The sequence below is a fragment of the Protopterus annectens genome, chromosome 1.part1 (assembly GCF_019279795.1).
Source record: "Protopterus annectens isolate FY-2018-M chromosome 1.part1, PAN1.0, whole genome shotgun sequence".
In the NCBI taxonomy this organism is placed as follows: domain Eukaryota; kingdom Metazoa; phylum Chordata; order Ceratodontiformes; family Protopteridae; genus Protopterus; species Protopterus annectens.
The window spans coordinates 945843336-945871331 of record NC_056726.1 but is presented as its reverse complement, the minus strand read 5'-3'; the positions used below and the strand labels follow the sequence as shown (position 1 = coordinate 945871331).

General features: G+C 40.6%; 1 protein-coding gene across 6 annotated transcripts in view; it reads left to right on the top strand.

The window, feature by feature from the left end:
- ASAP2 (ArfGAP with SH3 domain, ankyrin repeat and PH domain 2) overlaps positions 1–27996 on the top strand; it is a 2005955-nt gene that overhangs the window by 1545195 nt on the left and 432764 nt on the right. For all 6 annotated transcript variants that reach the window (XM_044079125.1, XM_044079114.1, XM_044079099.1 and 3 more), the window contains 2 exons: positions 8635–8824; positions 27373–27458. In XM_044079125.1, the coding sequence (XP_043935060.1) occupies positions 8635–8824; positions 27373–27458 (276 nt within the window). The remainder of the gene's footprint in view (positions 1–8634; positions 8825–27372; positions 27459–27996) is intronic.

The following is a 27996-nucleotide window of genomic DNA, read 5'->3' as shown; positions in this document are numbered from 1 at the left end:
ACATAGGGATTTATACCTAGTTTAGTGAGCTTATCTATAATTCCAGAGTGGGGGATGGTGTCGAAAGCCTTGGCGAGATCTAGATAAGCTGTGTGAACCATTTTACCCTGATCTATGGCTTTGGTGACTGCTTCAAAGAAGTCAATCAGGTTTAGGAGACATGATCTGCCTTTTACAAATCCAAACTGTGTAGGGTCCAGAGTTTGGAGATTATCAATGTCTTTGTTTATGATTTCCATGATGATACGTTCCATGGCCTTGCAGACCAGGCTCGTCAGGCTAATGGGGCGGTAGTTCCCAGGGTCCGTCGTGGCTCCCCCTTTGTGGAGTGGGATAACTGTTGCGGTGCGCCATTCAGTGGGTACAAAGCCTGAGGTGAGGCTATGATTGAACATGGTACTTAGGTAGGGTGCCAGTTCATTCTGTAGTTTGTGTAGAAAGCAGCCTGGGATATTGTCAGGTCCCATGGATGCTGTGTTCTTGGCTTTGGAGAGTGTGTTTTTTACCTGTGCAGCTGTGATTATAGGAACTTTGCATTCTTCAGGTATAGAGATGGGCCCTCTAGGGGGTGAGAGGGGGGTAAAGTTAGCACTGAACCTATCTGCTAGGATGTTGGCAATATCAGTTGGTTCTGTATATTTAGTGCCATTATGCTGTAACTCAGAGCAGATCTGAGTGTTCCCATTTAGATTCTTGACATAGCTATAGAATGCTCTGTGGTTGTCTTTAGAGTCAGTGGCAATTTTGTTTTCGTAACTAGCTTTGGAGGATTTTATGAGGGATCTCAGCTTCTTACTGAGGTTGACCAGGGAGTTCCTCCAGTCATGGGATTTTACTCATTTTGCAACAGTTTCTTTCTTCTGTTGTAGAGTTTGTTTATGGCAGAGGTCCACCAGATTGGCTTCCTTTTTTTAGAGGATAACATCTTCGTTCTATTAGGGATAGCATGATCCATACACTCGTGTAAGTGCTTATAAAGTGCATTTGTGTAGGATTCGGCAGTCATACCTCTATTGTCCGTCTGCATGGGTGTCATGAAGTTTGCCACTTATGTCTTAAGAAGTGTGAAGTTGGCTTTTGAGAATTTTTTTACGATGGTTGTCCAAAGCCTCATAGTTGTCCTGCCACATAGAAGGACTTTATGACCACAGTGGCAATGTGGTGGTCAAAGGTGAGGTGGCTGTCGACCTGGGTGCCCAAATCTCTTATGGCCTCTTCAGTGTTCAGTGGGCTGTCATCAGTGTGGTAATTCATGAGAACTGAGTTTTTTCCAGAGGGGATGATGACACATTTTTTGGTGTTAAGCTTCAGGCCATGGTTCCGACACCAGTTTCAGAGAGGCCCTTTTGTAGGATGTCTGCATCGCTTGGGGAGTTGATAATGATTCCTAGCTTGTATTCATCAGTGAACTTGGTCAGCCAGAGTCCTTCTGTGTTGGCCTGGACATCTGAGAAGTAGATGCCAAACAGGAGAGGGCCCATGACCGAGTCCTGTGGGACTCCACCCATGACTGATCGACAGTCTAACTTGGAATCCGCAACTTTCACTCTGTGGGTCCTGTATGTGAGCCAATTTGCAACCCACCTAGTGATGTAAGGATTGATGCCTAGTTTGGTATGTTTATCAATGATACCTGAGTGGGGAATGGTATCAAAGGCCTTGGCCAGTTCGAAGTAGGCTGTATGCACTGCCTTACCCTCATCCACAGCCTTGGTGACTGCCTCGAAGAAGTCAACCAGGTTCAGAAGGCAGGCTGTCCCCATGACAAAGCCAAACTGTGTGGGGCAAGAGTTTGGAGATTGCCTATATCTTTGTTAATTGGTCTTTGATGATGCACTCCATAGCTTTGCATGCCAGGCTTGTCAAGCTAATGGGGTGATAGTTCCCAGAGTCTGTAGTTGCTTCTGTAGTTGCTTCCCCTTTATGGAGTGGGATGACTGTAGCAGTACGCCATTCGTTAGGGACATAGCCTGAGGTAAGGCTGTGATTGAACAGGGCACACAGATGTGGTGCCAGTTCATTTTGTAGCTCATGTAGGATGCAGCCAGGGATATTATCAGGTCACATGGACACAGTATTCTTGGCTTTGGACAATGCAGCTTTTACCTGTGCCACAGAAATTGTGGGCACCAGGCTTTCTTCAGGTAATGTGATAGTGCCCTTGGGGGGGGGGGTAAACTTGGCACTGAATCTGTTGGCCAGTATGTTGGCAATATCTGTTGGCTCAGTACAGGAGGTGCCATTGTGCAATAACTCAGAGCAAATCTAGGTATTGCCTTTGTGGTTTTTGATATAGCTATAGAAGGCTTTGTGGTTGTTTTTGGTGTCAGCCTCAATTCTGCCTTCATAGCTGGCTTTAGAGGATTTCATAGGGGATCTCAGCTTTTTGTTGAGACTGATAAGGGAGGTTTTCCAGTCTTATGACTTCATTTTTTTCTGCAACAGTTTCTTCCTTCTTTTGTCGAGTTTATAGATGGCTGGGGACCACCAGACTGGCTTCCTTATTTTGGAGGAGAGTGTCTTAGTTCTGTTTGGTATGGCAAGGTCCATGCATTTGTGTACATGCTCATACAATGCATTGGTGTATGATTCGGCAATCATGCAACTATTTTCCATTGGCATGGGTGCTGAGAAGTTAGTCATCTCTGCTTTTAGGAGCCCAAAGTCGGCTTTAGAGAAGTTTTTCAGGGTGGTCACCTTAGTGGGGGGGGGGGGGAGGTGGAGGTGAAATGGAGATTTCTATGGTAATCAGTTTGTGTTCAGATTTAACCAGGGAGGAACTGATAATAGGTGTGGAACAATGGTCTCCCTTGTTGGTGATAATCAGGTCGAGGCTGTTTCTTCCTCTAGGGCATTGGAATTGATCAATTCCAGAAAGTGTTCGGCCTGTACATTGGTACTTGAATAGTTTTCCCAGTTGACGGAAGGGTAGTTGAAGTCACCCAGTATGAGAGTATTGGGTTGGACTTTGATAGATCCCAGGGTGCTTAGGAAGTTGGCATGTGAGTCTAGGGACATGTTTGGGGTTCTGTAGCAGGCTGTGACTTGTATTGCAGTCTTACCCAGTGTTAGTTGTACCTGAAGTATCTCGGATGCATTATACTGAGCTATCAGTCTAGAGGTGTGCATATCCTTTAAGAATATGGAGACACCACCACCTTTGGGGCTTCTGGCCGCATTCTGGGGCCAAATGATATGGAATGAGTTGTAGCCTGGGAGATCGGGGGGGTGCTTTCTGCCTCTTTAAACCAGGTCGCTGTTACAGCACAGATGTCGACATTGTCATTAGTCCCTGCTCTGTGGAGTAGAGAGATGAAGCCCTAATAATGAACCAGGCAGCCAAAGACTGAATAGTCTCTCTGACACTGGAAGAAACAAGTGGGGAGGATAGGGGTGCATGACCAACACTGGCTCTCATCCATCCTGAAGGAGAATATGGTGGTGCTGGTCAGCTAAATGCCACAAAGGAAGCAGAAGCATATAAGACACCAAAGTAACCAGAACTAGGAGTGTGGGTTCAGAACTCCCAAGCCAGGCTATTTACTCCTTATTGCATATGGATAGTTTCAAGTATATGCACATTAAGGGTATAGAAGGCTCTGCTGCAACATAGGAGCTCATGTTGGCCATTAAGGGTGATATTAGGGCTTAACTAGGATATCCTAATTGCTAGGATACTAGCAAGGGTACAAGCAGTGTCTGTGGCTGCCTAGATGACAGCCCCTTCATTTGACTTTCTTTCTCATGTTTGGAACTTTTCGGTAGCAGGACGTCAGTGGTCTCAAAACTCAGAGAGGGATATTTGATTGTCTGCGAGCACACTGGCAGAAATAGCACAGGAGAAAAAAATCACTAACTTGTCAAGTTATTTCAGTGAACCTCCCTGTCTAAATGGGAATAAGTGTAGAACACTGTCTCACCCGCAGTTTCTGTAGGTCTCACTGTTCCTGGAAGTTGAAGTGATGGATTTGCACAGGTTAGTCAATGTATTTGCTTATACATATTCATTAACTCTATTCGCTAATGAATATTCATAAAGCAAGGCGGCTCTCAGTAAGCTAAAGAGGTGACTGCAGTGTATACATACAGAAAAGCACTAAAATCCTCTCCATCGTTACACCCAATACATATCTATTATTAGCCAGACATTAGAAAAATACTTATACCAAATAATAACTGGCAGAACGACCAAGGCAGCATAAAACTGAACAAAACGTTTCTTAAAAACTCTCTGAAAACGTTTATTAAAGAGGTAAGTGCTTTCACATAAAAATGCTTCTTCAGACCTTTACACAGAATAAAAAATGGTCGAATATATACTATACAAAAACAAATCCACCAATCAAAATTCAAACTCAATTATCAACACTAATTAATATAACTCTTTTAAGTAAGAAAAGAAAAAATATATATATATCATATAAACATACCATTAAAATACTTATAAAAATATATAAAGACTATACATTAAAAATAAACATTTATTTAGGAACCCTCTGCTTTTTCAGGAAAGGTTTTATAGAAGCTCGTTCATTAAGACCATGGTCCCTATCAGCTCTTAGGATTATCACCCAATTATTTTCCTTAAATTCAGTGTGATTTCTTATGTCTCCAAAACGTAAACTAGGAACAACAATATCAATCACTCTAAAGGTGAAATGGTGTGCCTCACCATGTTCCATAACATGCTTAGACAAAGCATTACTAACCATGCCCTTTCTTATGTTATATAAATGTTCCCTAATTCTATCACGCAAAGCGCAATTAGTTTTGCCTACATAAAAAGATGAACAGATCACACATTGGGCAAGATAAACAACATTCATAGTTTTACAATTCACATTCACATGAAAAGAAAACTATCTTTTTGTATCTGGATGAACAAACAACTCAGAAGTATTAATATAGTCACAATAATTGCAACACCCACATGGTATAGTAACACTTGTCTTAACAGACCCATCACACAATACCTTCTGACCACAAAGTATTCTCTTCAAGTTCTTTTTATTCCTAAAAATAAATTTCGAACTAGGACCAACAATATCACCTAGTTCAGAATCAACTTGCAGGATGGACCAAAATTCCCTAAAAATACTGCAAAGTTTATTTTGATCTCTTGTAAAAAATAATGGAATCCTCACATAATTAGAATATCCAGGAACCTTAGATTTAACTAAGTCTGGATTAGTTGACTTAGGTCCATAATAAGGAGCTGCTGGTCCGACTCTGAGAGAATTCAAGTCAGACCAGTTGGACTGGATCTCTTCTTTAGTATACCCCCTTGAGACGAGTCTGTGTTGTAAATCACTGATGTCAGTACAAAAACCATCAACAGTGGGATTGAGTCTAGAGACTCTAATCCCTTGGCCACATATTAAATTCTGAAACACATGGTTCGGATGCATACTACTTCTTGATAGTAAAGTATTACGAGAGCAACATTTACGGTGAACCCCTGTGTTAATCAAAGGCCCTGAGAGTTTTTCAACAATTAACTCCAAAAATACAACCTTTTCACTGGAGGTAACCATTGTGAAAGACAGACAATGGCATAACTTATTTATCTTTGCAAAAAAGGTTTCTAAATCAGCAGCACTACCTTTCCAAAGAAGAAAAACGTCTACAAAATGACGATAAAACACAACATTAGTAATAAATAACTCCATCTTAAACAAGACTTCAAGCTCCCAATGCGCTAGAAACATATTGGTGTAGCTATTGGCACAAGAAGTGCCCATAGCTACGCCATGTCTCTGGATGAAAAACTCATCCTGAAAAATAAAAATATTATTCTCCAAAATTATTTCGTGAAGAAAACAAATCAATTCAATCTTCGTTGGTTCATAATCACTATGTGCCTTCAGATAATCATGTATGAGTTTTTCACTGTTGATGGTTTTTGTACTGACATCAGTGATTTACAACACAGACTTGTCTCAAGAGGGTATACTAAAGAAGAGATCCAGTCCAATTGGTCTGACTTGAATTCTCTCAGAGTCGGACCAGCAGCTTCTTATTATGGACCTAAGTCAACTAATCCAGACTTAGTTAAATCTAAGGTTCCTGGATATTCTGATTATGTGAGGATTCCATTATTTTTTACAAGAGATCTAAATAAACTTTGCAGTATTTTTAGGGAATTTTGGTCCATCCTGCAAGTTGATTCTGAACTAGGTGATATTGTTGGTCCTAGTCCGAAATTTATTTTTAGGAATAAAAAGAACTTGAAGAGAATACTTTGTGGTCAGAAGGTATTGTGTGATGGGTCTGTTAAGACAAGTGTTACTATACCATGTGGGTGTTGCAATTATTGTGACTATATTAATACTTCTGAGTTGTTTGTTCATCCAGATACAAAAAGATCGTTTTCTTTTCATGTGAATGCGAATTGTAAAACTATGAATGTTGTTTATCTTGCCCAATGTGTGATCTGTTCATCTCTTTATGTAGGCAAAACTAATCGCGCTTTGCGTGATAGAATTAGGGAACATTTATATAACATAAGAAAGGGCATGGTTAGTAATGCTTTGTCTAAGCATGTTATGGAACATGGTGAGGTACACCATTTCACCTTTAGAGTGATTGATATTGTTGTTCCTAGTTTACGTTTTGGAGACATAAGAAATCACACTGAATTTAAGGAAAATAATTGGATGATAATCCTAAGAGCTGATAGGGGCCATGGTCTTAATGAACGAGCTTCTATAAAACCTTTCCTGAAAAAGCGGAGGGTTCCTAAATAAATGTTTATTTTTAATGTATAGTCTTTATATATTTTTATATATACATTGGAGTGTATTTCTTGCATTTTTACCAGCGTTTCACTTGGAGTGTTGGTGTGTTACATTTGGTGCTTTCACAATAAAGCATTTTTTAATCTTCCGGGATCAGGATTTATTTGTGCTTGGTGCAGTGGTGGTTTTACCTTTACATATTTTTATAAGTATTTTAATGGTATGTTTATATGATATATATATGTTTTTTCTTTTCTTACTTAGAAGAGTTATATTAATTAGTGTTGATAATTGAGTTTGAATTTTGATTGGTGGATTTGTTTTTGTATAGTATATATTCGACCATTTTTTATTCTGTGTAAAGGTCTGAAGAAGCATTTTTATGTGAAAGCGCTTACCTCTTTAATAAACGTTTTCAGAGAGTTTTTAAGAAACTTTTTGTTCAGTTTTATGCTGCCTTGGTCGTTCTGCCAGTTATTATTTGGTATAATTATTTTTATTTATCCTGAACGAACGTTTACTCTGTGTATTTTTGTTGTTTTTTTGATCATTAGAAAAATACTGTTTTAAAGCCACAATGACCACTGCACATCCAGTAATAAATATACATGGACTTTATTAAGGACTTAGAAGAATGCAGTGGGGAAATGTGTCTCCGATCTCTTTGCCGTAGGGTGAATACAATCAATTTTGCTTGACATATAATACTCTTTTTATCTTACAGTGCTTTGAAAACTCTTTTATTTTTTACAGACTTTTTACATTGTTTGTTAATTTCATTTTCAGGCAAAGTGTTAGTACACCCTATTGGTATTTATTTGTTTATTTATTTTTAGCTCTTTGGAAATTACAGTTACATGCAAGGTGTATAAAAGCATATGCATTTTTCTAGGATGGCTGAATGTTATCCATTAAGCCGCATCTCAGTTACAATAGGTATGTAATGTCACTGTGTATACTGTCAAAGTGTATAGCAACTTTTGCATTTTTAGGGGTGTTTCCATAAACTGTTACTGTATTTCAATCAGTATACTTTTTGTGTCTTGTTATATTTATAGCAAATGGGCTAGTTAGTACATCCCCATCACTGTAGCCAGAAATGGATCCTTTATTACCTACCCAGTGAGCAGTGATTAGGTAGGTTAACAGGACCTTAATTCCAAAGACATGCATCTGGAGCATTTCTCACCAGGCCTCTGTTGAAAATAGGCCCTGTTCTAGGTGGACTTCCCCAGTCAACAAATGTTAAATAAATAATATAAATAAATAAACAGTAAATATTCATTAGATATGCAAGACATGGCAGTAGGGACATGCATTAACTACACTGTAGATGAGGTTTGCCACTACGCATCTGGGGGAAATAGTGTTCTACAATAATCCTGTGAACTGTACATTATTTTCTCTGTACCTGACATAAGTCTAATAATGTTTTCATTGTTTTTACTTTCCATTGCATTGTACATAACCCTAGATATGCAAATATATTAGTATTAGTCTTTGTATTACACTGGTTGTTTGTTTTATTTTTGCATTTGACACCAGTCATGGCTGAAATGGGATCCTTGGCATTAGTTAATTGCCTTTGTTAACAGACATTAAATAAGTAATGAATTGTTTTATTATTTCAAGCATGTGATATTGACATGTACTTATGCTAATTACATATTTAATAGAGGACTGTTGTTAATTGGTGTGCGGCACTTTGGAGCATTTCATGTAATGTTTTAGTCCTTGTTGATCCTCTTTATGTTGCTGTAAAGTATCAGATAATGTAGTAATTTGCAAGATGTAGCACTGATATTCTGTCTTCAATAAATTATTAGGAAACCATGACTGTAAGAGGTGCAAAGTAAACAGTATTGCTTCTCACTAAATCAAATATGTTGTTTTCTAGGACAGCACGAAAAGATTATATCACTGCAAAATACACTGAAAGAAAATATGCAAAAAAACGATGCACTGACCAAGCAACTAAACTGCGCAGCCTGTGTGAATCCGTTAAGACCAGAGACATATTCGGCTTGCTGCAAGCATATGCTGATGGTGTGGATCTGGGAGAACCAATTCCCTTGGTCAACGGACATGTAATAATCTCTTTTTTTTCCCTTGCTTGTAAAGAAGTAACTGTATTATGATCACGCTAACACTACTTTATTGATCTGCGGGTCTTTGGTCTTTAGCATAACTGCAAAATGTAAATATAGCTCCCAGTCATGTATTTCATTAGGTCATACTTTTCTTTTTTTTTGGATGGGGGATCAGGTCATACCTTTTGAGACTGCAAACGTGTCAGTATTAGTATAGTATGGAAACTTTTGCAAAACGTTAGTATGTGGTTGCCTGTGAAGACCCTATTTACATGTGGAAGGGCTGTTCTTAGTTCTTTTGCTACAAATCAGTTTTTGTGTTCCTCACTATTAGAAATACTGCTTAGTTATTGTAGCAGGTGTTACAGGAAATATTGTTTAACAAAGCAATTGTGTCTGCCTGTCTTGTGTTTGTATCTGTTTGTCTAATCTCAAGTGATGCTTTGAATCAAATTATGCTTTTTATTAAAAAAAGCTTTTATGTTGCCATGGGAATCATATAAACTTATCTTTACTAACAGTACAGAGAGAAAGTAATATAATATGTCAGAAGCTAACATTTATGTAATTAAAATATCTGCTTCTTAAGCCTGTTAACTTTGTAAATTCATGAGATTAACAGAGGTTTTAAGCTGCAGTCAAATGGTGCATGAATTGGTTTAATTTCATTATTTTTTAAAATGATAGTGAGCCAAATACTTTTTTATGGAGTCAAGAAGGTGAGAAGGCTCTGTGATACAAATTTAAAGGATAATTTAGATTTGTGGGCAACTTTAGAATGATGACTTTTAAGTGGTGTGAGAACAACATTGTTTGGTAAATGTCAGTTAAACATCTCAGTATGTTTAAAAAAGAAATTTAAAAGGTTGTGAATACATAATTACAAAAAAGATTTACTGAGCAGTTTTAAATAGACACTTATAAGCATGTGGTATTTAAAAGACATTTAAAAGGAGACCTAAGTATTGTACATGTATGCCAGGGAAGGTATTAGATTCCACTAGACCAGAACTACATAGGCAAAGAAGGCCTACAAGAAGCCTGTAAGTAGGTCCTGGAAACAGCTAGCTGCTCCTTACATGATGTTCTGAGAGGCCTCACTTTCAGAATATAGTTACAAGGCTCACTTCCAAACAGAAGACCCAGATTGTATAGGGCTTGGAAAGTTAATGTCAGAAATTTAAAAATAGATCTTGCAGTGGTTAGCAATCACCATAGATACCACAACAGTGTCAGTAAAGCAGGAGTGAAGTATGCCAGGCAGATGTTTGGCCATAAGATTCTGCAAATTCTGTTGAAGCTGAGCCAAGTTCTCCTGTATAAATCCAAGGTAAAGGGTATTACAACAGTCAGAATGGGTGACAGTAGTGCACAGATCATCAGAGTCCAGTGACAGGGTCAAGCATACAATCAGAGCAATATTTGTAAGCTGAAAGTACACTGGTCTTGAGTGTCACACTGTTTTCAGACTCGCATCCAGGAGACCAATTCCAATCTATTCTTATACCCCATAAAAATTAGGTGATGGGGAAAGGAATATCTGACAGATAAATGGTGACAACAAACTAGGATAGCAAACATCAGACAGAGGCTCCTGAGAAAAGGACAAGGTGCAGCTGGACATAATCAGTGTAACATTGATAGTGAGTATCTCTACCTTGGATGACATACCTACGTACCAGCATATGCACTGTGAGTAGTAGTAGTGGTACCAAAGTGAAAGCCTAGGGTACCCACAAGTCGGTGCATGGCCGCAGGAGGTATTGCACCATAAAGTACATACTGAGTATGACCCAAATGGTAAGAGGTAAACCAGCTGAGTACTGTGGAAGTTAAGTTGTGATGTAACCAAAGATGCCAGATCAAAACAGCATGGTCCACAAGTCATAAGCCACAAAAAGACAAGGAGAAGCTGGCCTGAATATAACACCAAGTAAAGTCTTTGAGAAAGTGATGTAGAAAATACCAAAGAAGAAAAAGATGTGGGAATGAGCATATGCAACACAGCATGTGAAGACTGCAGTAAGGGATCACAAAACACTTAGTGCCATGGTAAGGGAATGGACTTAAAGGAGACAGAAGTCGAAACTTGGTGGCCTGCCAGCCACTTGTAGAATACTACGTAGATGATTATGTTATGTTTGTTACTTAGTAGCTTGTATGTTTAACTGTTCACAGTTTCACTGTAGCCTCCCAGTTCCCCTCTGAAAATGAATACTGCCAGTTAACACTAACAAGGTCAACAAAATGTAAGTAAGTAAAACAAACAATGTGTTTGAGGCATGGATTTCAAGAAATTTACCTCAAGAGAAAAGTTAGAGAAGTAAATCTTGACATCCATGTTGAGAATGCATAGCTACTTGGTTATTTTATTGTAGAAACCCAATAATAATCTTTTGTAGAAATTGTGTAACTTCATCTGCTAGAGTGTACTATTAATTAAACAGGAAAAAAGTGTAGGAGCACAGTGTTTTACAGCTCTGAGAGCTACAAAACAGTTAGTCCTGTCATCCAGACAGTGACCAGCCACCATTTTTTTCTCTAATGATCTAACAGTTGTAAAAACTGTTAAGCATGTCTGTATGCCTCTTTTGTGTAGAGATAGGAAGTGGTTCGCAGGTTTCAAAAACTGTTTTAAGTTCTTGTCACTGTTTTGTGGTATCTGCTGCATATACTCTAGTATGAGACTAGAGGATAACGGCTCTAATTCATACATAATAATGGGTGTTATGCACTTCTTTGATGACATATAGATGCATAACAAGCTTGCTCTTTTCCTGACCCTCACAAACACGGCCCTGGCATGTTCCCTACCCATGGTTGCTTTTTCTGTAGCAAAGTGAGACCACCAACTGGTTACCTTTACCCTCAGAACATCTATCCCCTGTTAACCAACATATCCTGCTTTAGAGATTTCAAAAAGGTAATCCCTTAACAGTTGAATGACAAAATCTCTAAATTCACCCATACAGACCATACATTGGACCCCTGATATACAGCCACATGTTCTGTTAGATAAATGTATCAACAGTGCAGTCCCCACCAAGACCAAATTTTAGCTGTAAATCAAACAACAAACTACTCTGATGGTCAGTCAATAAAAACAAACTTTAAAACAGAAAAAAGAAACCACTTAGATTAACTTGTAAAGCCAGAATCACTCAGCAAAAAAAGAATATACAAAACCTCACCAAGGAACAGAAGGCAGCTATTAAGACAAAAAATGTTTCCTATGAACTTAGGCTGGACTCTGAGTCATAGAATTATTCTATGTACTTCTTAAGCAACATTACAAAATTAAGGAACCTTTCACATAAGTGCTCTGAACTTATCTCGTGTAATACATCAAAACATACTAGCAAACAAGTTCCCTGAAACTGTCATCCCCTCTCCAAACATATTTATGGATATGCAGAAATTACTGTGTCCTTTTAAACGTATGTCTTTTTAAACGTACATTAGAGTTGATTACTATGGTGACTAAACAAGCATTTCTGTTGGTGGCTCAGGAGTTAATTGGATCATGTGACAGTGTTTAAAATTCTGATTTTAGTGTGTTTTTTTTGTATTCTAATAAAGTCCCCAGTTGATTTGGGATGAAAGCACTTAATATTTGGTTGTTTTGATATTACATGTGGATTTTACCATCTGAATTCTCCATTTATTTTTTATTTTTAAGTTTTGGTTCAGTTTGTGTTTTTTTTGTACCCTCTCCAAACAACCCTGAGTCACTTTTCCCTACTATCTCAAAGTATAGTCTCCTTAAAGCACTCCTCAAGACCAAAAACACTTCTTCCATGGGTACCAACAAAATACCAGGCTGTCTGTTAAACAGTGTCAAGGATGCCCTTGCTTCTCCTCTCCTTAAGTTGTTCAACCTTAGCCTGGCTACGTGTTATGTCCCCAATCATAGCATATGGTAGTGGTGGTGCCTCTCCATAAAGGTGACCCCACAACTGACCTAAGTAACTACATAATCATTAAACTCATGAGTCTTATCTATAAAGCCATAGAAGGCATCATCACTGACCTCATAAATCATGAAGTTAAAATTGTGATCAGGCTTGAGCTGTAACAATTCAGATTTATTAAAGGCAGGTCATGCCTGCTTAATCTCTTGAGGTTCTTTGAAAGGTTCACACAGGCAGTGGACTCTGATCGCACCGTTCATGCTACCTGCTGGATCTTGCAAAGGTGTTTGACACCATGCCACATGATGAGATTGCAAATAAGCCTATGGCCATAAATATCTGTCCATGTAATTTCTTCAAGTCTTTTGGGTTTCTAATACCATGACAAGAGTGGAGTGGACCCCATTCCTAAGTGAAAGCATGATTAAAGTTCATGAAATTAGTATTGTTTCAGTCTTTGATGTTTACTAGAAGTGCACATGTTCTTCATGTTTCACTATTGCAGTCATTACATTAGGGTAATCTGCTGGCAGGTTGCCCTCAGTCGGCCTGAATAACAAAGTCTTGGGTCCAGCGTCGGTTGCTGTCTCCTCTTCCATGACGTTAGGTCGTCAAGGGTATAAAACATGCAGCCAACGCCATTTTAATCACTCTTTCTTGCCGTGCGGTGCCCGAAGCAGAAGCAGTTCGCAAGTGCCGGACGGCCGACTCCTGAAATTTTCGTTTTTGAGTTTTAGAACCAAAGTCTTCAAACTAAAGCTAAGTACCCCATTGGGGAAACTTTTTCTTGCTCCTTACCGATGTCAGTAAAAGTTAATAATTGCATTACTTGTGGGAAGCAAATACCTCATAAGGATTTTCATTTGCACTGTATTCCTTGCCTAGGCCCTGATCACAATGTGCCTTGCTGTCGGTTTTGTGCTAAATTTAACCAACGCACTATTAAGCGCTGGTATATTTTTGCTTCTAAATATTTTAGTTCAAGATTTAACTACCCTGAAATGTCATTGGTTAGCAATCCGACTACTGGAGTTCACAAAAAAACGCAAGGAAAAAGACAGAGACAGACCGTCGAGGTCCAAAACCGATGATGAAGCTTCTAAGCCAGTCGCTGGTTCGCCGGTACTCAGTGAGGTGCTTTCACAACCCCTGATACCTGCTACTTTTGAGTCACAGGCCTCTACCGAGACCCATTCGGAGTCTGGTATGCAGACTATTAACTACCCTGAAATGTCATTGGTTAGCAATCCGACTACTGGAGTTCACAAAAAAACGCAAGGAAAAAGACAGAGACAGACCGTCGAGGTCCAAAACCGATGATGAAGCTTCTAAGCCAGTCGCTGGTTCGCCGGTACTCAGTGAGGTGCTTTCACAACCCCTGATACCTGCTACTTTTGAGTCACAGGCCTCTACCGAGACCCATTCGGAGTCTGGTATGCAGCGAGATTCGCAAAGTATTTAACCCGCGGATGTCTCTCCCTTGGATGGGTCCGGAGCCTCTGAGCAGGCACCGGCTTCTGAGGGTGTTTTTCAGGCCTCAACATTTTTATATTAAACCGACGTCGGCAACAAAAACAAGGTAAAAAACAACTTCTATGTCTACAAATCCGATGCATGAGCCATGTGCTCAGGCCCCTATGCCTAAAAAACAGATGATCAAAATGGCTGAGGATTTAATTACCTTGATCAGGGCCCCCCCCCCCCCTGCTAAGAGGCCTAGGCAAAGCACTGATTATGAATCTTCAGATCAGGTTTCCATTTATTCTGATTCTTCTTCTGATCAGGAATTTTCTGATGTTCATCGTGTTTCACTGTTGCAGTCATTACATTTGGGTTATCCTGCTGGCAGGCTACCCGCAGTCGGCCTGAATTCCAAAGTCCTGGTCTGGCGTCGGTTGCTTTCGCCTCTTCCATGTCATCAGTGTGCCAGGGGTATAAAAGATGCAGCCGACGCCATTTTCTTCAGTCTTTCTTGCCGCGCGGTGCCCGAAGCAAAAGCAGTTCGCAATTTCCGGTTGGCCGACTCCTGAGATTTTCGAAATTGAATTTCAGATCCGAAGTCTTCTATAAAGCTAAGTACCCGTTGGGGAAACTTTTTTCTTGCTCCAGACCGATGTCAGAAAAAGTTAACAATTGTATTTCTTGTGGGAAGCAAATACCTCATAAGGATTTTCATTCTTACTGTATTCCTTGCCTAGGCCCTGACCACGACGTTGCTAGTTGTTGGTTTTGTGCTAGATTTAACCAACGCACTATTAAGCGTCGGTACGATTTTGCTTTTCATTACTTTGGCCGAAGGTTTAACTACATAATGCCGTTAGAACAACCGACGACCAGAGTTCATAAAAAGCGCAAGGAAAAAGAAAAGGACAGGCATCCGAGGTCCTAAACCAATGACGAAGCCTCTTCTAGGCCAGATGCCAGTTCGCCGGTTTTCAGTGAGGCGCTTTCGCAGCCCCTGACACCCGCTACCTCAGAGCCACAGGCCGCCTCCCGACTCCCACGTGGAGACAACTAGCCTCTGGATACTCAAGGTATTGGGCCTTCGTAAACTAATCCCTGAGATGGGTCCAGAGCCGCTGAGCAGGCATCGGCTTCTGAGGGTGTTTTCAGACCTACACAGCTTTATATCAAGCCAACTTCAGCATCCAAGACAAAGACTAAAACAGTTTTAAAGACAAAGAAACAAGTACAGCATTCTCCAGGACAGACTTCCATGCCTAAGAAACAGATGCTCAAAATGGCCGAAGACCTAATTACTTTGATCAGAGGTTCCCATCCCCCTCCTGATAAGAGGCCTAGGCAAGATACTGAATATGATTCCTCTGATCAGGTTTCCATTTCCTCTGACTCCTCTTCAGAACAGGGATACTCTATTCCTCCCTATGAGGATTCTGATGCTGAAGAATCTATCCCTTCAGCTTCTCCTCCTGAGGATTACTCATTTGGGGAAACCCTGCATACCATGAGGGAGTATTTCCACTGGGAGAGCCAAGATTATTCAGATTCTAAGAAAAGGCTCAGAGACTTTCTTTTACTACCTCAGCACAGACCTCTTGCTATTCCACCTGTTCTAGACATTGTAGATGATGTATTTTCAGAGTCCGGCCTGTCTCCCGACTCTTTACCTCCTGCCCCTGTTAAGCCGGACAGATACTACAGGGTCCCAGACTCCCATAAATTACTTTACAAAAACCATGCTGCTGACCCAGAAACTGTCTCACAGGGTCCCAAAGGAGTCAAGGCTGCTTCTGCCAAAAACCCTGTCCCCTCAGATAGAGATTCTAGGGCACTGGACAGATGGGGGAAAAAAGTTTACACTTCTGCTACCTTGGCTGTAAGGGCTTTAAATTGTCAGTTTCATATGCTTAAATATCAGCAATACTTAATGTCTCTGTTAAAACAGAAAATGTTAACAAATTCTGAATGTTCTGAGAACAAGGAATTGCAGGATTTATTGCATGCAGCTGAACAAGTGGGAAAACATACTTTGCAATGTGGTTATGATTCACTCGAGGCCTCTTGCAGGGCCATTGTAACAGGTTCTGTCATTAGAAGGCATGCTTGGTTAAAGGAACAGACTCTGCCTGATCATGTTAAAGCAAAATTATTGAATGCTCCATTACAGCATGATACTTTGTTTGGTGTTAAGGCAGAAGAAGTGTTGAAGAAAATGGAGGATAAAGCTAAATCTATGCAGACAGTGAAGGATTTCTTACAGGTACAGCCACCCAGATTTAGCAGGAACTGGCCTTCTAAGAATTGGTCCTTTCCCGTGTCAAACAGGCCACAGGGAGGCAGATACAGATGCCCTAGGGGCAGACAACAGCCCGAGGGCTCATACAGGCCCAAACAATGGGGTGCTTCTACCTCCAAAAGCGGAGAAGACAAATCACAGCCATATAGGAAACAGTCCCAATGACTTCCCTCTGCCAATGCCAAGCATTTATCGTTTGGCAGCACCCTTAGGGGGAAAGCTAGCACTTTTTTCACAAAATTGGCACACAATCACCCAGGACAAATGGGTCTTAAATATAGTCTCTCAGGGCTACAGGTTCCACTTTCACACCCTTCCAAAGGCAAAAGGTATGCCAGACCTGCCACACAATCAATGGGCAGAGGCACAAAAACAAGTTTCATCTCTCATGGACATGAGGGCTATTCAGCCAGTGCCACAACAAGAGCAGGGACAAGGATTTTACTCAAGACTTTTCTTAGTACCAAGAAAGGACAAAGCATGGAGACCAATTCTGGACCTGTCTATTCTAAATACTTTTCTGGACATTCCGAAATTCAAAATGTTGACTCTGCAGCAGCTTCTGCCCATGCTGGGCAAGAAGGCTTGGCTTGTAACTTTGGACCTCAAAGAGGCATACCTGCATGTCCCAATCAGACAATCTTGCAGAAGATACCTCAGATTCATAGCTGGCTCAATGCATTACCAATTCTCTGCACTGCCCTTTGGCTTATCTACTGCGCCCAGGGTTTTCACAAAATGCCTGGCACCAGTAATTGCATTTTGCAGACAAAAGAGGAATTCAAATATATCCCTACTTGGACGACTGCTTTATTCAAGCAGAGAACAAAGACATTCTACTAAAGCATCTGGCATTTGTAAAAAGATTACTAATTTGCCTAGGATATACAGTAAACGAAAAGAAATCAAAACTAGTACCCTCTCAAGAGATAATATTCCTGGGTGCAATCTTAAATACAACTGCCCAGATGGCTTATCTCATGCCAGACAAACAAAGGCAACTGACTTCTTACTTCGAAAGCATGGCAACAAAGATCCAGTTATCTGCAAGAAAAACTCTGCAGGCTCTGGGCTACATGGCCTCCTGCATTCTGCTAATTCCATATGCAAGACTGCATATGAGGAAACTACAGTGGTATCTAAAAAGTGTTTGGACTCAACATTGCCACAGCCTGCAATCATTAATTTCACTCATTCCCTGCCTGCAACAGGAGTTTCTATGGTGGGCACAGGCCTGTCACCACAACAAGGAACAGCCATTCACTTTACTCACAGCCAGGCAAACACTAACAACAGATGCATCAGATTATGTCTGGGGGGCCCACATGGCAGGAAAATGTATTCAGGGCACATAGCCCCCAAGCCAAAGACATCTTCACATCAATCAAAAAGAGATGCTAGCTGTACAAAATGCCCTGACTGCCTTCAAGGACCTACTTCATCCAGGACAGCTGCTGATAAAGACAGACAACACCACAGTCATGTGGTACATAAACAAGCAGGGGGGCACACATTCCTACCCCCTCTGCAGACAAGCCATGATTTTGTGGAACACAGCATTGACCTACCAAGTACACCTGCAAGCACAATTCCTACCAGGAAAAACAAATGCTCTGGCAGGCGAACTAAGCAGAAACCTCATGGATCCTCACGAGTGAAAACTCGATCCACAAGTCTTCAGCATGATAACAAGGAAACGGGGATGCCCAGACATAGATCCTTTTGCCTCCCCTCACAACTGCCAACTTCAGAGATTCTGCACAAGGACTTATCACAAACAAGCATGGAAAGTGGATGCCTTGTCATTCAGCTGGAACAACCTTACAGTATATGCCTTTCCTCCACTGCCTCTCCTCCCCAAGGTACTCCTAAAGGTCAGACAAGAGAAGCCACAAATGATACTGATTGCCCTGGATTGGCCACGCCAACACTGGTACCCAATCTTAAGGAGCTTGTCCCAAGGCCCAGCCTGGACATTGCCTCAAATTCCTCATTTACTGACCCAACAGAACAATCAGATCCTGCACAGCCAACTCAGAACCCTAAATCTAGCTGCATGGCGGATAGTGTAACCATTCAGAATACACCTCTCTCTAAAGCGGTTATGGATGTTATTTTGGAGGCCAGGAGGCCCAGCACCAGAAAATCTTATGCAGAAAAATGGAAGAGATTCTGTGCTTGGAACCAGGCACAAGGAATTAACACGCTTGTTCCAAATATTCCTCAGATTTTACAATATCTAACTGAGATGCTGGACAAAGGCCTATCCTTCTCATCAATTAAGATCCATGCCTCTGCCATTTCAGCATATTACAATACAGACCCACCTATTTTTTCACATCCATTGCTTAGGCAGTTCCTCAGGGGGGCCAAAAACATAAGACCTCCAAGGAGAGCACCAATACCTGCATGGGACCTCAATTTTGTCTTGGAGAAACTCACACTGCCTCCTTTCGAGCCAGCCAATACAGCTGAGATAAAATTCTTATCATGGAAAACAGCTCTGCTCCTAGCAATAACTTCAGCAAGAAGAGTCTCAGGGTTACAGGCATTAATGGCTGTGGAACCTTTTATTATCTTCCATCCGGACAGGGTTTCTCTAAGGACAAACCCAACATTTATGCCTAAGGTAGTGTCCAGTGTGGCTCTTAACCAAACCATTCATTTGCCTACTTTTTACCCAAACCCACAGAATAAAGGGGAGAGACTTCTGCATTCTTTGGACATACACAGACAGCTATGCTTCTACTTGGACAAAACTAAAGCTTTCAGAAAGACTGAGCAACGTTTAGTGGCATATGCTGCAGGATCACTAGGAAAGGCTATCTCAAAGCAGACTATTTCAAAATGGATAGGACACTGCATTCGTTTCTGCTATTCACTACATGGCAAATCAGTGCCTAAGGGCATTAGACCACATTCTACCAGGGCAGCAGCCACCTCAGCAGCCTTCCTCAAAGGAGTACCAACCAAGGATATTTTGGAGGCTGCAACTTGGACTTCAATGCACACTTTTACTAAGCACTACCACTTACCTCTTTACTCTAAATCCAGAGCAGGCTTTGCCACTGCAGTTCTGCAGAGCCTTATAGCCACTCCTAATTCTATTTAGACCCAGCCGCCCAATCTCAGCTTTGGGATTCAACCCAAGTGTAATGACTGTAACAGTGAAACACGATGAACATAGTACAGTTGTGTACCTACCATAAATGTAGATGTTCAAGTGCATTCACTGTTGCAGTCCAGGTTACCCACCCACCATCCCCCTTTCTTTGCTGGGACTTATCTGTATTTCTCTATCCTATACAACCTATGTGGTGTATTTGCTTGTAGACGAAGGTATTGTTTATTTTAGTGCATGCTTTTATAAGCAATGTTTTTTTAGCCTACCTTTTTGGGGGCACCTGACATCTGGGGCAAGAAAAACTGAAGAAAATGGCGTCGGCTGCATCTTTTATACCCCTGGCGCACTGACGTCAGGGAAGAGGCGACAGCAACCGACGCCGGACCAGGACTTTGGAATCCAGGCTGACTGCGGGTAGCCTGCCAGCAGGATAACCCAAGTGTAATGACTGCAACAGTGAATACACTCGAATATCTACATTTATGGTAGATACACAACTGTATTTTCCACCTTATGAGGATTCTGATGCAGAGGAATCCATCCCATCTGCATCTCCTCCTGAGGATTACTCTTTTGGAGAGACTGCATACTTTAAGGGAACATTTTCACTGGGAGAGTCAGGACTACTCTGAATCAAAAAAGAGGCTTACGGATTTCCTTCTTCTTCCTCAGAATAGGCCTTTGGCAATACCTGCTGTATTAGACATTATTGATGATGTGTTCTCAGAATCAAGCATGGCTCCTGATTCCCTGTCTCCGGGTCCTAGTAAGCCAGACAGATATTACAGGGTTCCTGACTCCCACAAATTTCTTTTCAAAAATCCTGCTGCTGATCTTGAGACTGTTTCTCAGGATCCCATGGGTGTTAAGGCTTCTACAGCCAAAAATCCAACCCCTTCTGATAGAGATTCCAGGGTGCTGGATAGATGGAGTAAGAAGGTTTATACGTCTGCAACCTTGGCAATCAGGGCTTTAAACTGCCAGTTTCATATGCTGAAATATCAACAGTATGTTATTGGCTTACTGAAACAGAAAATTGTGTTGATTTCTGTTTGTGTGGAAAATAGAAAGTTACAGGATTTATTGCATTCAGCAGAACAGGTTGGAAAGCATACTTTACAATGTGGTTTTGATTCCTTGGAGGCGTCTTGTAGGGCCGCCATTACTGGATCCGTGATTAGAAGGCATGCCTGGCTCAAGGAGCAAAATCTGCCTGATCATGTTAAAGCTAAATTGTTGGATGCCCCTTTGCAGCATGATACGTTGTTTGGTAATAAGGCAGAAGAGGTTTTAAAGAAAATGGAAGACAAAGCTAAATCTATGCAAATTGTAAAAGATTTTTTGCAAGTGCAGCCACCCAGGTTCAGTAGGCACTGGCCTACTAAAAATTGGTCCTTTCCTGTGTCCAACAGAGCCACTCAGGGCAAACCCAGGCGCTCAAAAGGCTCCAGATATCAATCACAGGGTTCTTACAGGTCAAAGCAATGGGGTGCCTCCACCTCCAAATCTGGAGGAAACAAAGCACAACCCTACAGTAAGCAGTCTCAATGACTTTCGTGTACCATTTCCAAGCACTTATCTTTTGGCAGCCCCCTTGGGGGGGGGAAACTAGCACAAAATTGGCAGTTAATTACCCAGGACAAGTGGGTATTAAACATAGTATCCCAGGGGTACATATTTCATTTCCATACTTTGCAAATTCCAAACGGATGGCCGGATCTGCCACAAAACCAGTGGGCAGAGGCCCAGAAACAAGTCATGTCCCTCATGGATATGGGGGCTATTCAACCGGTACCAGAAAAGGAAAAAGGACAAGGATTTTATTCAAGACTTTTCCTGGTACCCAGAAAAGACAATTCATGGCATCCAATACTGAACTTATCAATTCTGAACACGTTCCTAACATTCCAAAATTCAAAATGCTGACTTTACAACAGCTACTGCCTATGCTAGGCAAGAATGCTTGTTTAGTATCTCTAGACTTAAAAGAGGCATACCTGCATATCCCAATAAGGGTATCATTAAGAAGATACCTCCGTTTCAAAGCAGGTTTTTTGCATTACCAATTCTCTGCACTGCCCTTTGGCTTATCTACTGCGCCCAGGGTCTTTACAAAGTGCCTGGCACCCGTAATTGCATTCTGCAGACAATGAAACATTCAAATTTATCCTTATCTGGACGATTGTCTCATTCAGGCAAAGGACAAAGACACTCTTCTTCAGCATCTGGCATTTGTAAAAAGGCTTCTAGCATGCCTAGGGTACACCATAAATGAAAAGAAATCACAACTGGTACCCTCTCAAATAATTACATTTCTGGATGCAAGCTTGAATACAGCTGTCCAGATGGCTTACGTCATGCCAAACAAATGCAATTGACAACATACTTCAAACAAATGGCAACAAAAGCCCAGTTATCTGCAAGACAAATTCTGCAGGCTTTGGGGTTCATGGCATCCTGCATTCTACTAATTCCATATGCGAGACTGCATATGAGGAAACTTCAATGGTACCTAAAAAGTTTATGGAGTCAACATTGTCACAGCCTGGAAACAATGATTCCTCTCATTCCCTGCCTACAACAGGAGTTTCTTTGGTGGGCAGAGACATGTCACCAAAACAAGGGACTGTCATTCACTCTACCTCCTGCCACCCAAACCCTAACTACAGACGCATCAGACTATGCTTGGGGGGCCCACCTGGCAGGGAGATACATTCAAGACAAATGGAGCCAAACCAAATGCATCTGCATATCAACCAGAAAGAAATGCTAGCTGTTCAGAATGCTCTGACAGCCTTCAAGGACTTACTTCATCCAGGACAACTACTGATAAAGACTGACAACACCACAGTTATGTGGTACATAAACAAGCAGGGGGGTACCTATTCCTACCCCCTTTGCACACTAGCCATGGCCTTGTGGAACACAGCCTTGACTTACCAAATACATCTTCAAGCTCAATTCCTGCCAGGAAAGCAAAATACTCTGGCAGACGACCTAAGCAGAAATCTTATGGACCTGCACTAATGGAAACTGGATCCACAAATCTTCAGCATGTTACCACAGAAATGGGAGAGCCCAGACATAGATCTATTTGCCTCTCCCCAAAACTATCAGTTGGACAAATTCTGCACAAGAACTCATCACAAAAAAGCATGGAAAGTGGATGCTCTATCCTTCAGCTGAGTCTATGCCTTTCCCCCCCTGCCTCTACTCTCCAAGGTCTTACTAAAAGTCAGGCAGGAAAAACAAAATATGATCCTAATTGCTCCGGACTGGCCTCGTCAACACTGGTACCCGCTTCTAAGGAATATGTCACACCTTCCACCGTGGTACTTGCCTCAAACACCTCATCTACTGTCTCAGCAGAACTATCAAATTCTGCACACTCAGCTCCAAACTCTGAATCTTGCAGCATGGCTAATCAACTAATTATTCAAACCACATCTCTCAGTAAACCTGCGATGGATGTCATTTTGGAAGCCAGAAGGCCTAGTACTGGAAAATCTTATGCTGTTAAATGGAAGCGATTCTGTGCTTGGAATTAAGCACAAGGAATAAACACAGCAAAGCCCAATATTCCTCAGATTTTACAATACTTAACTGAGATGCTTGACAAGGGCCTATCTTTTTCTTCAATAAAAATCCATGCCTCTGTCATCTCGGCTCATTACAACACAGTGCCTCCCCTCTTTTCTCATCCACTGCTTAAACAGTATCTTAGAGGGGCCAAAAATTTAAAGCCTCCCAGGAGAACACCAACTCCTGCATGGGACCTCAATTTTGTGCTGGAAAAACTCACCCTGCCTCCTTTTGAACTAGCAGCTACTGCGGATATAAAATTTCTATCTTGGAAGACAGCTTTTCTTTTGGCAATCACTTTAGCAAGACGGGTTTCAGAACTACAGGCTCTCATGGCAGTGGAGCCTTTCATTATATTTTACCCGGACAAGGTGTCCCTCAGGACCAATCCTTCTTTTATGCCTAAGGTGGTATCCAGTGTGGCTCTTAACCAGACCATTCACCTGCCAACATTTTTCCCAAATCCGCAGAACAAGGGGGAGCGGATTCTGCATTTATTGGATGTACACTGACAACTAAGATTCTACTTAAACAGTACAAAATCTCTAAGAAAGTCTAAGCAACTACTGGTAGCATTTGCTGCAGGATCAGAGGGGAAGGCTATATCAAAGCAGACTATTTCTAAATGGATAAGCCACTGCATTTGTTTCTGCTATTTGCACCATGGTAAATCTGTGCCCAATGGGATCAGATCCCATTCCACCAGGGCTGCCTCTACTTCAGCAGCTTTTCTCAGAGGGGTCACAACCAAAGACATTCTAGAAGCTGCTACTTGGAGCTCTGTTCATACGTTCACAAAGCATTATCATTTACCTCTCTTCTCTAAATCCAGGGCAGGCTTTTCCACTGCAGTCCCGCAGAGCCTTATAGCTGCTCCTAATGCTGTTTAGTTCCATCCTCCCATCCATAGCTTTGGGATTCTTCCCAAATGTAATGACTGCAACAGTGAAACACGAAGAACATAGTACAGTTGTGTACACTTACCATAAATGTAGATGTTCGAGTGTATTTGTATTCACTGTTGCAGTCCGGGTTACCCACCCGCCATCCCCCATTCTATACCTTTTCTTTCCTTCACTATAGTCAAAAGCCTTTGTGGTGTATTTGCTTTTAGTTGAAGGTACATTTTATGTTTCTAAGGTGCATTTATATATTTACATTGTATTTATATATATTTTTGCTCCCCATTTGGGGGGCACCTGACATCTGGGGCAAGCAAAACTGATTAAAATGGTGTCGGCTGCATGTTTTATACCCCTGATGACCTGACGTCATGGAAGAGGAGGCAGCAACCGATGCAGGACCCAAGACTTTGTTATTCAGGCCGACTGAGGGCAACCTGCCGGCAGATTACCCTAATGTAATGACTGCAACAGTGAATACACTCAAACATCTACATTTATGGTAAGTGTACACAACTGTACTTTTGCAGCACTTGCAATGTATCCAGAATTGACTCCTACTGTAATTCATGCAGAGTGACATGTAGCAACATATATAGTTATGACTGCAAATTATTTTTTATGAGACCCATTGCTCCTGCTACTATTGGAACTGTCTGGGTAACCTTCTTCCTCATTGCCCTCGTTTCTGCCTACAAATCCTGGCATTTTATAACTTTGTGTCTCTCCATGCATAAGACGCTGTAATCACTATTTGTAGTAGTTTCGATGATCAATGCTATTTTTGTCTTCTTTTCATGGACTACTGTATCTGGTTTTCTCGCATCTGTTTTTAGAACTGCTGGCAGTGGGTGATCCCATGAGATACAAACTTCATTTTCTATAATGCTTTGTGTCCAATGCTTCTCAGCTACTTCAGTATTATAATGTTTGCACAGTCCATAATGCAACAGTCTTGCCACGTTATTTTGCCTTTCAGTATACAGTCCTTCTCCCATTAGTATATCACACCCAGCAACAAGATGTGCAACTGTTTCCATTTCTGTTTTACAAAACCTGCATTTTGTCTGCTTCTCCCACATGTTCAATGGACTTTGTAGACCAATGTGTACTTAGTCCACTCTCTTGGAATGTAAGTATTAACCTTTCATCTTCTGGTTTAAATTCACCTCTCCTTAACCATTCCTGCATCAGATCCTGATCAACACGAGGTTGTTCCATGAGTTTTCTGTACTTGTCACTATATTTTATGCATTTCCACATTTCTTGCCTTTTCATCTGATCTTTCACCATATATATATATATATATATATATATATATATATATATATATATATATATTAATATACATTATATGGGTCTACTTGTTTCATTGAATCTCATTTCACTGAATTTCATTTCATCCCGACCACATCGCTGAAAACATAATTTACTGAAAACTCATTTCACTAAATCTCATTTCACTGAACTGAACTTAGTATATATGGCACTGTGTAGAGTACTTTAAGGCAAGTAAAAGCTATATATGCCCTTTTCCCCACTGTAGTGTGATCCTGGAGTTAGTATATATAGTTAGGGGAGTCTTAGTTTGAGTACATATTGTCTTCTGGAGAGAGTTAGTCATTGGTGTTGCAGCTTTGCATGTCTGTTGTTTAAAATGTATTGTTTTGAAGTTTCTGGTAAAAAACGGTATAAAGCAAACAAGTTTTCAGTAATTTGAGTTTTCAGCGAAGTGGTCGATGTGAAGTGGAAGTCAGTGAAATGTGATTCAATGAAACAAAGTAGACCCATATTATATATATGTATATATATATATATATATATATATATATATATATATATATATATATTTTTTTTTTTTTTGGTACTAAAGTGCTGGAATGATACATGTTCTCTCTCAGTTTATGAAAAGTATCTCACACCAGTAGCTGTCAGGGCCATAGCTGTTGCCTGGTGTATGTCACTTTGCTCCTTACACAAGTACATGTTATTGGTAAAGGATCCTGATCAGTGATCCACTGCAGGGATAATTTTAATAATGCTGCACACATGTTCCATGTCCTTGAACCTGTGAAACATAGTGATGTCATATATAAAGCAAAGAGCATAATGTCATCATGGACCTCCATCATCCTCAGTTCCAGCTGCTATGTTTGCTTACAGTTGGTGGTCCTGGCTTCCACTTAGGGGCTACCAGGTAGTGCAGAATCCTTGGCTTATCCATCATCTTCTACCTGTTCTCCACTCAGACCAGCCTCCTTTCTCCTGGGATACTAACCGAACATAGTAGCACTGTTGCAGATATAGAAGAGCAACATACAATTTTATTTTTTAATTATTTGTTTTAATTACTAGGGGCATGCTTTTTCCTTTCTATGTGGTAGGAGGCTCTATTGATTCTGCTGGCTGTTATGCTGCCTTCAGTAATTTTGTACATTTCCTACTGTGTTTGGAGCACGAGTATCCATATACTCTAGCTGAGCCAGCAAGCTTGAAACTCCATTTTAATAATGTAGCACATGTTTACTGAGATTACCGGATGGTTATCATGGTAAATGATTTCATGGGCGCTCTGTGAGTTAAGTAGATGATTTAGTTATTCTACACTAAATGATTTCATGGGCGCTCTGTGAGTTAAGTAGATGATTTAGTTATTCTACGGTAAATTATTTCATGGGCGCTCTGTGAGTTAAATAGATGATTTAGTTATTCTACGGTAAATGATTTCATGGGCGCTCTGTGAGTTAAGTAGATGATTTAGTTATCCTCCGGTAAATTATTTCATGGTCACTCTGTGAGTCAAGTAGATAATTTAGTTATTCTACGGTAAATGATTTCATGGGCACTTTGTGAGTTAAGTAGATGATTTAGTTATTCTACTGTAAATGATTTCATGGGCACTCTGTAAGTTAAGTAGATGATTTGTTATTCCACTGTAAATAATTTCATGGGCACTCTGTGAGTTAAATAGATGATTTAGGTATTGTATAGCTTATTTACTTATTTCTATGCACTGACGTAGAGCACTTATCCAAATGAATCAATTTCAGGTTCAGCCTGTGTGAAAACAGGTACCATATCAGTCAAAACAAAAGTGTCAGTAAAGTCAAGCAGAGGCTATAAACAATATTTAAAGTGCTTCAGTTAATATGAGTGTATGTGAGGAAGAGATAAGTATACAATTAAAGAAGACTGGGCAGTGAAGAGGAGAAGGGGGTGGAGATGAAATCATTTTTGATTTAGTAACTGTATCTTTAATTTTGTCATAGGAACAAGGAGAAACAGCCCTTCATCTTGCAGTGAGATCAGTTGATCGGACCTCACTTCACATTGTTGACTTTTTAGTACAAAATAGGTAAGTGACATAAGCTACAAATGTAACAAGATGAATGACAAAATATCTGTATGTATATATAAAGTGTAAAACAGTATTCCATTTGCTGAAACAAAATGTAGAAAAATCTAGTCTATCAGCATCTTTCACTGAGTTATGTGCATTGAAAATAGTGTATTTACTTAGAGACTGTGGAGCACTGAATGGAGACGGACAGTCTTAGACTTCAGACCATTCCCTTTTCTACATTATGGGACAGTCTCAAAGTTCATGTATATAAGTAGCAGGTGAGGGACACAGTGTGCTTGATCCCTGCAAAAAATGCTGTATTTTAATTTATGTGCACTTTCAGTATGTTTGTATGCTTGTACAAGGTAACCATTCGTTTAATATAATATACCTTTAATAATTCTGCTAATGTACCAAATTCAGTGACTGGTTCTTTTTTGTTATAAACCCCTTTATTAAATTATCAGTTGATACATAGGCAAACATACATTGACAGAAAAAATAACATTTTCCCACTTAAATACAATATACATCACATATATTTACTTTG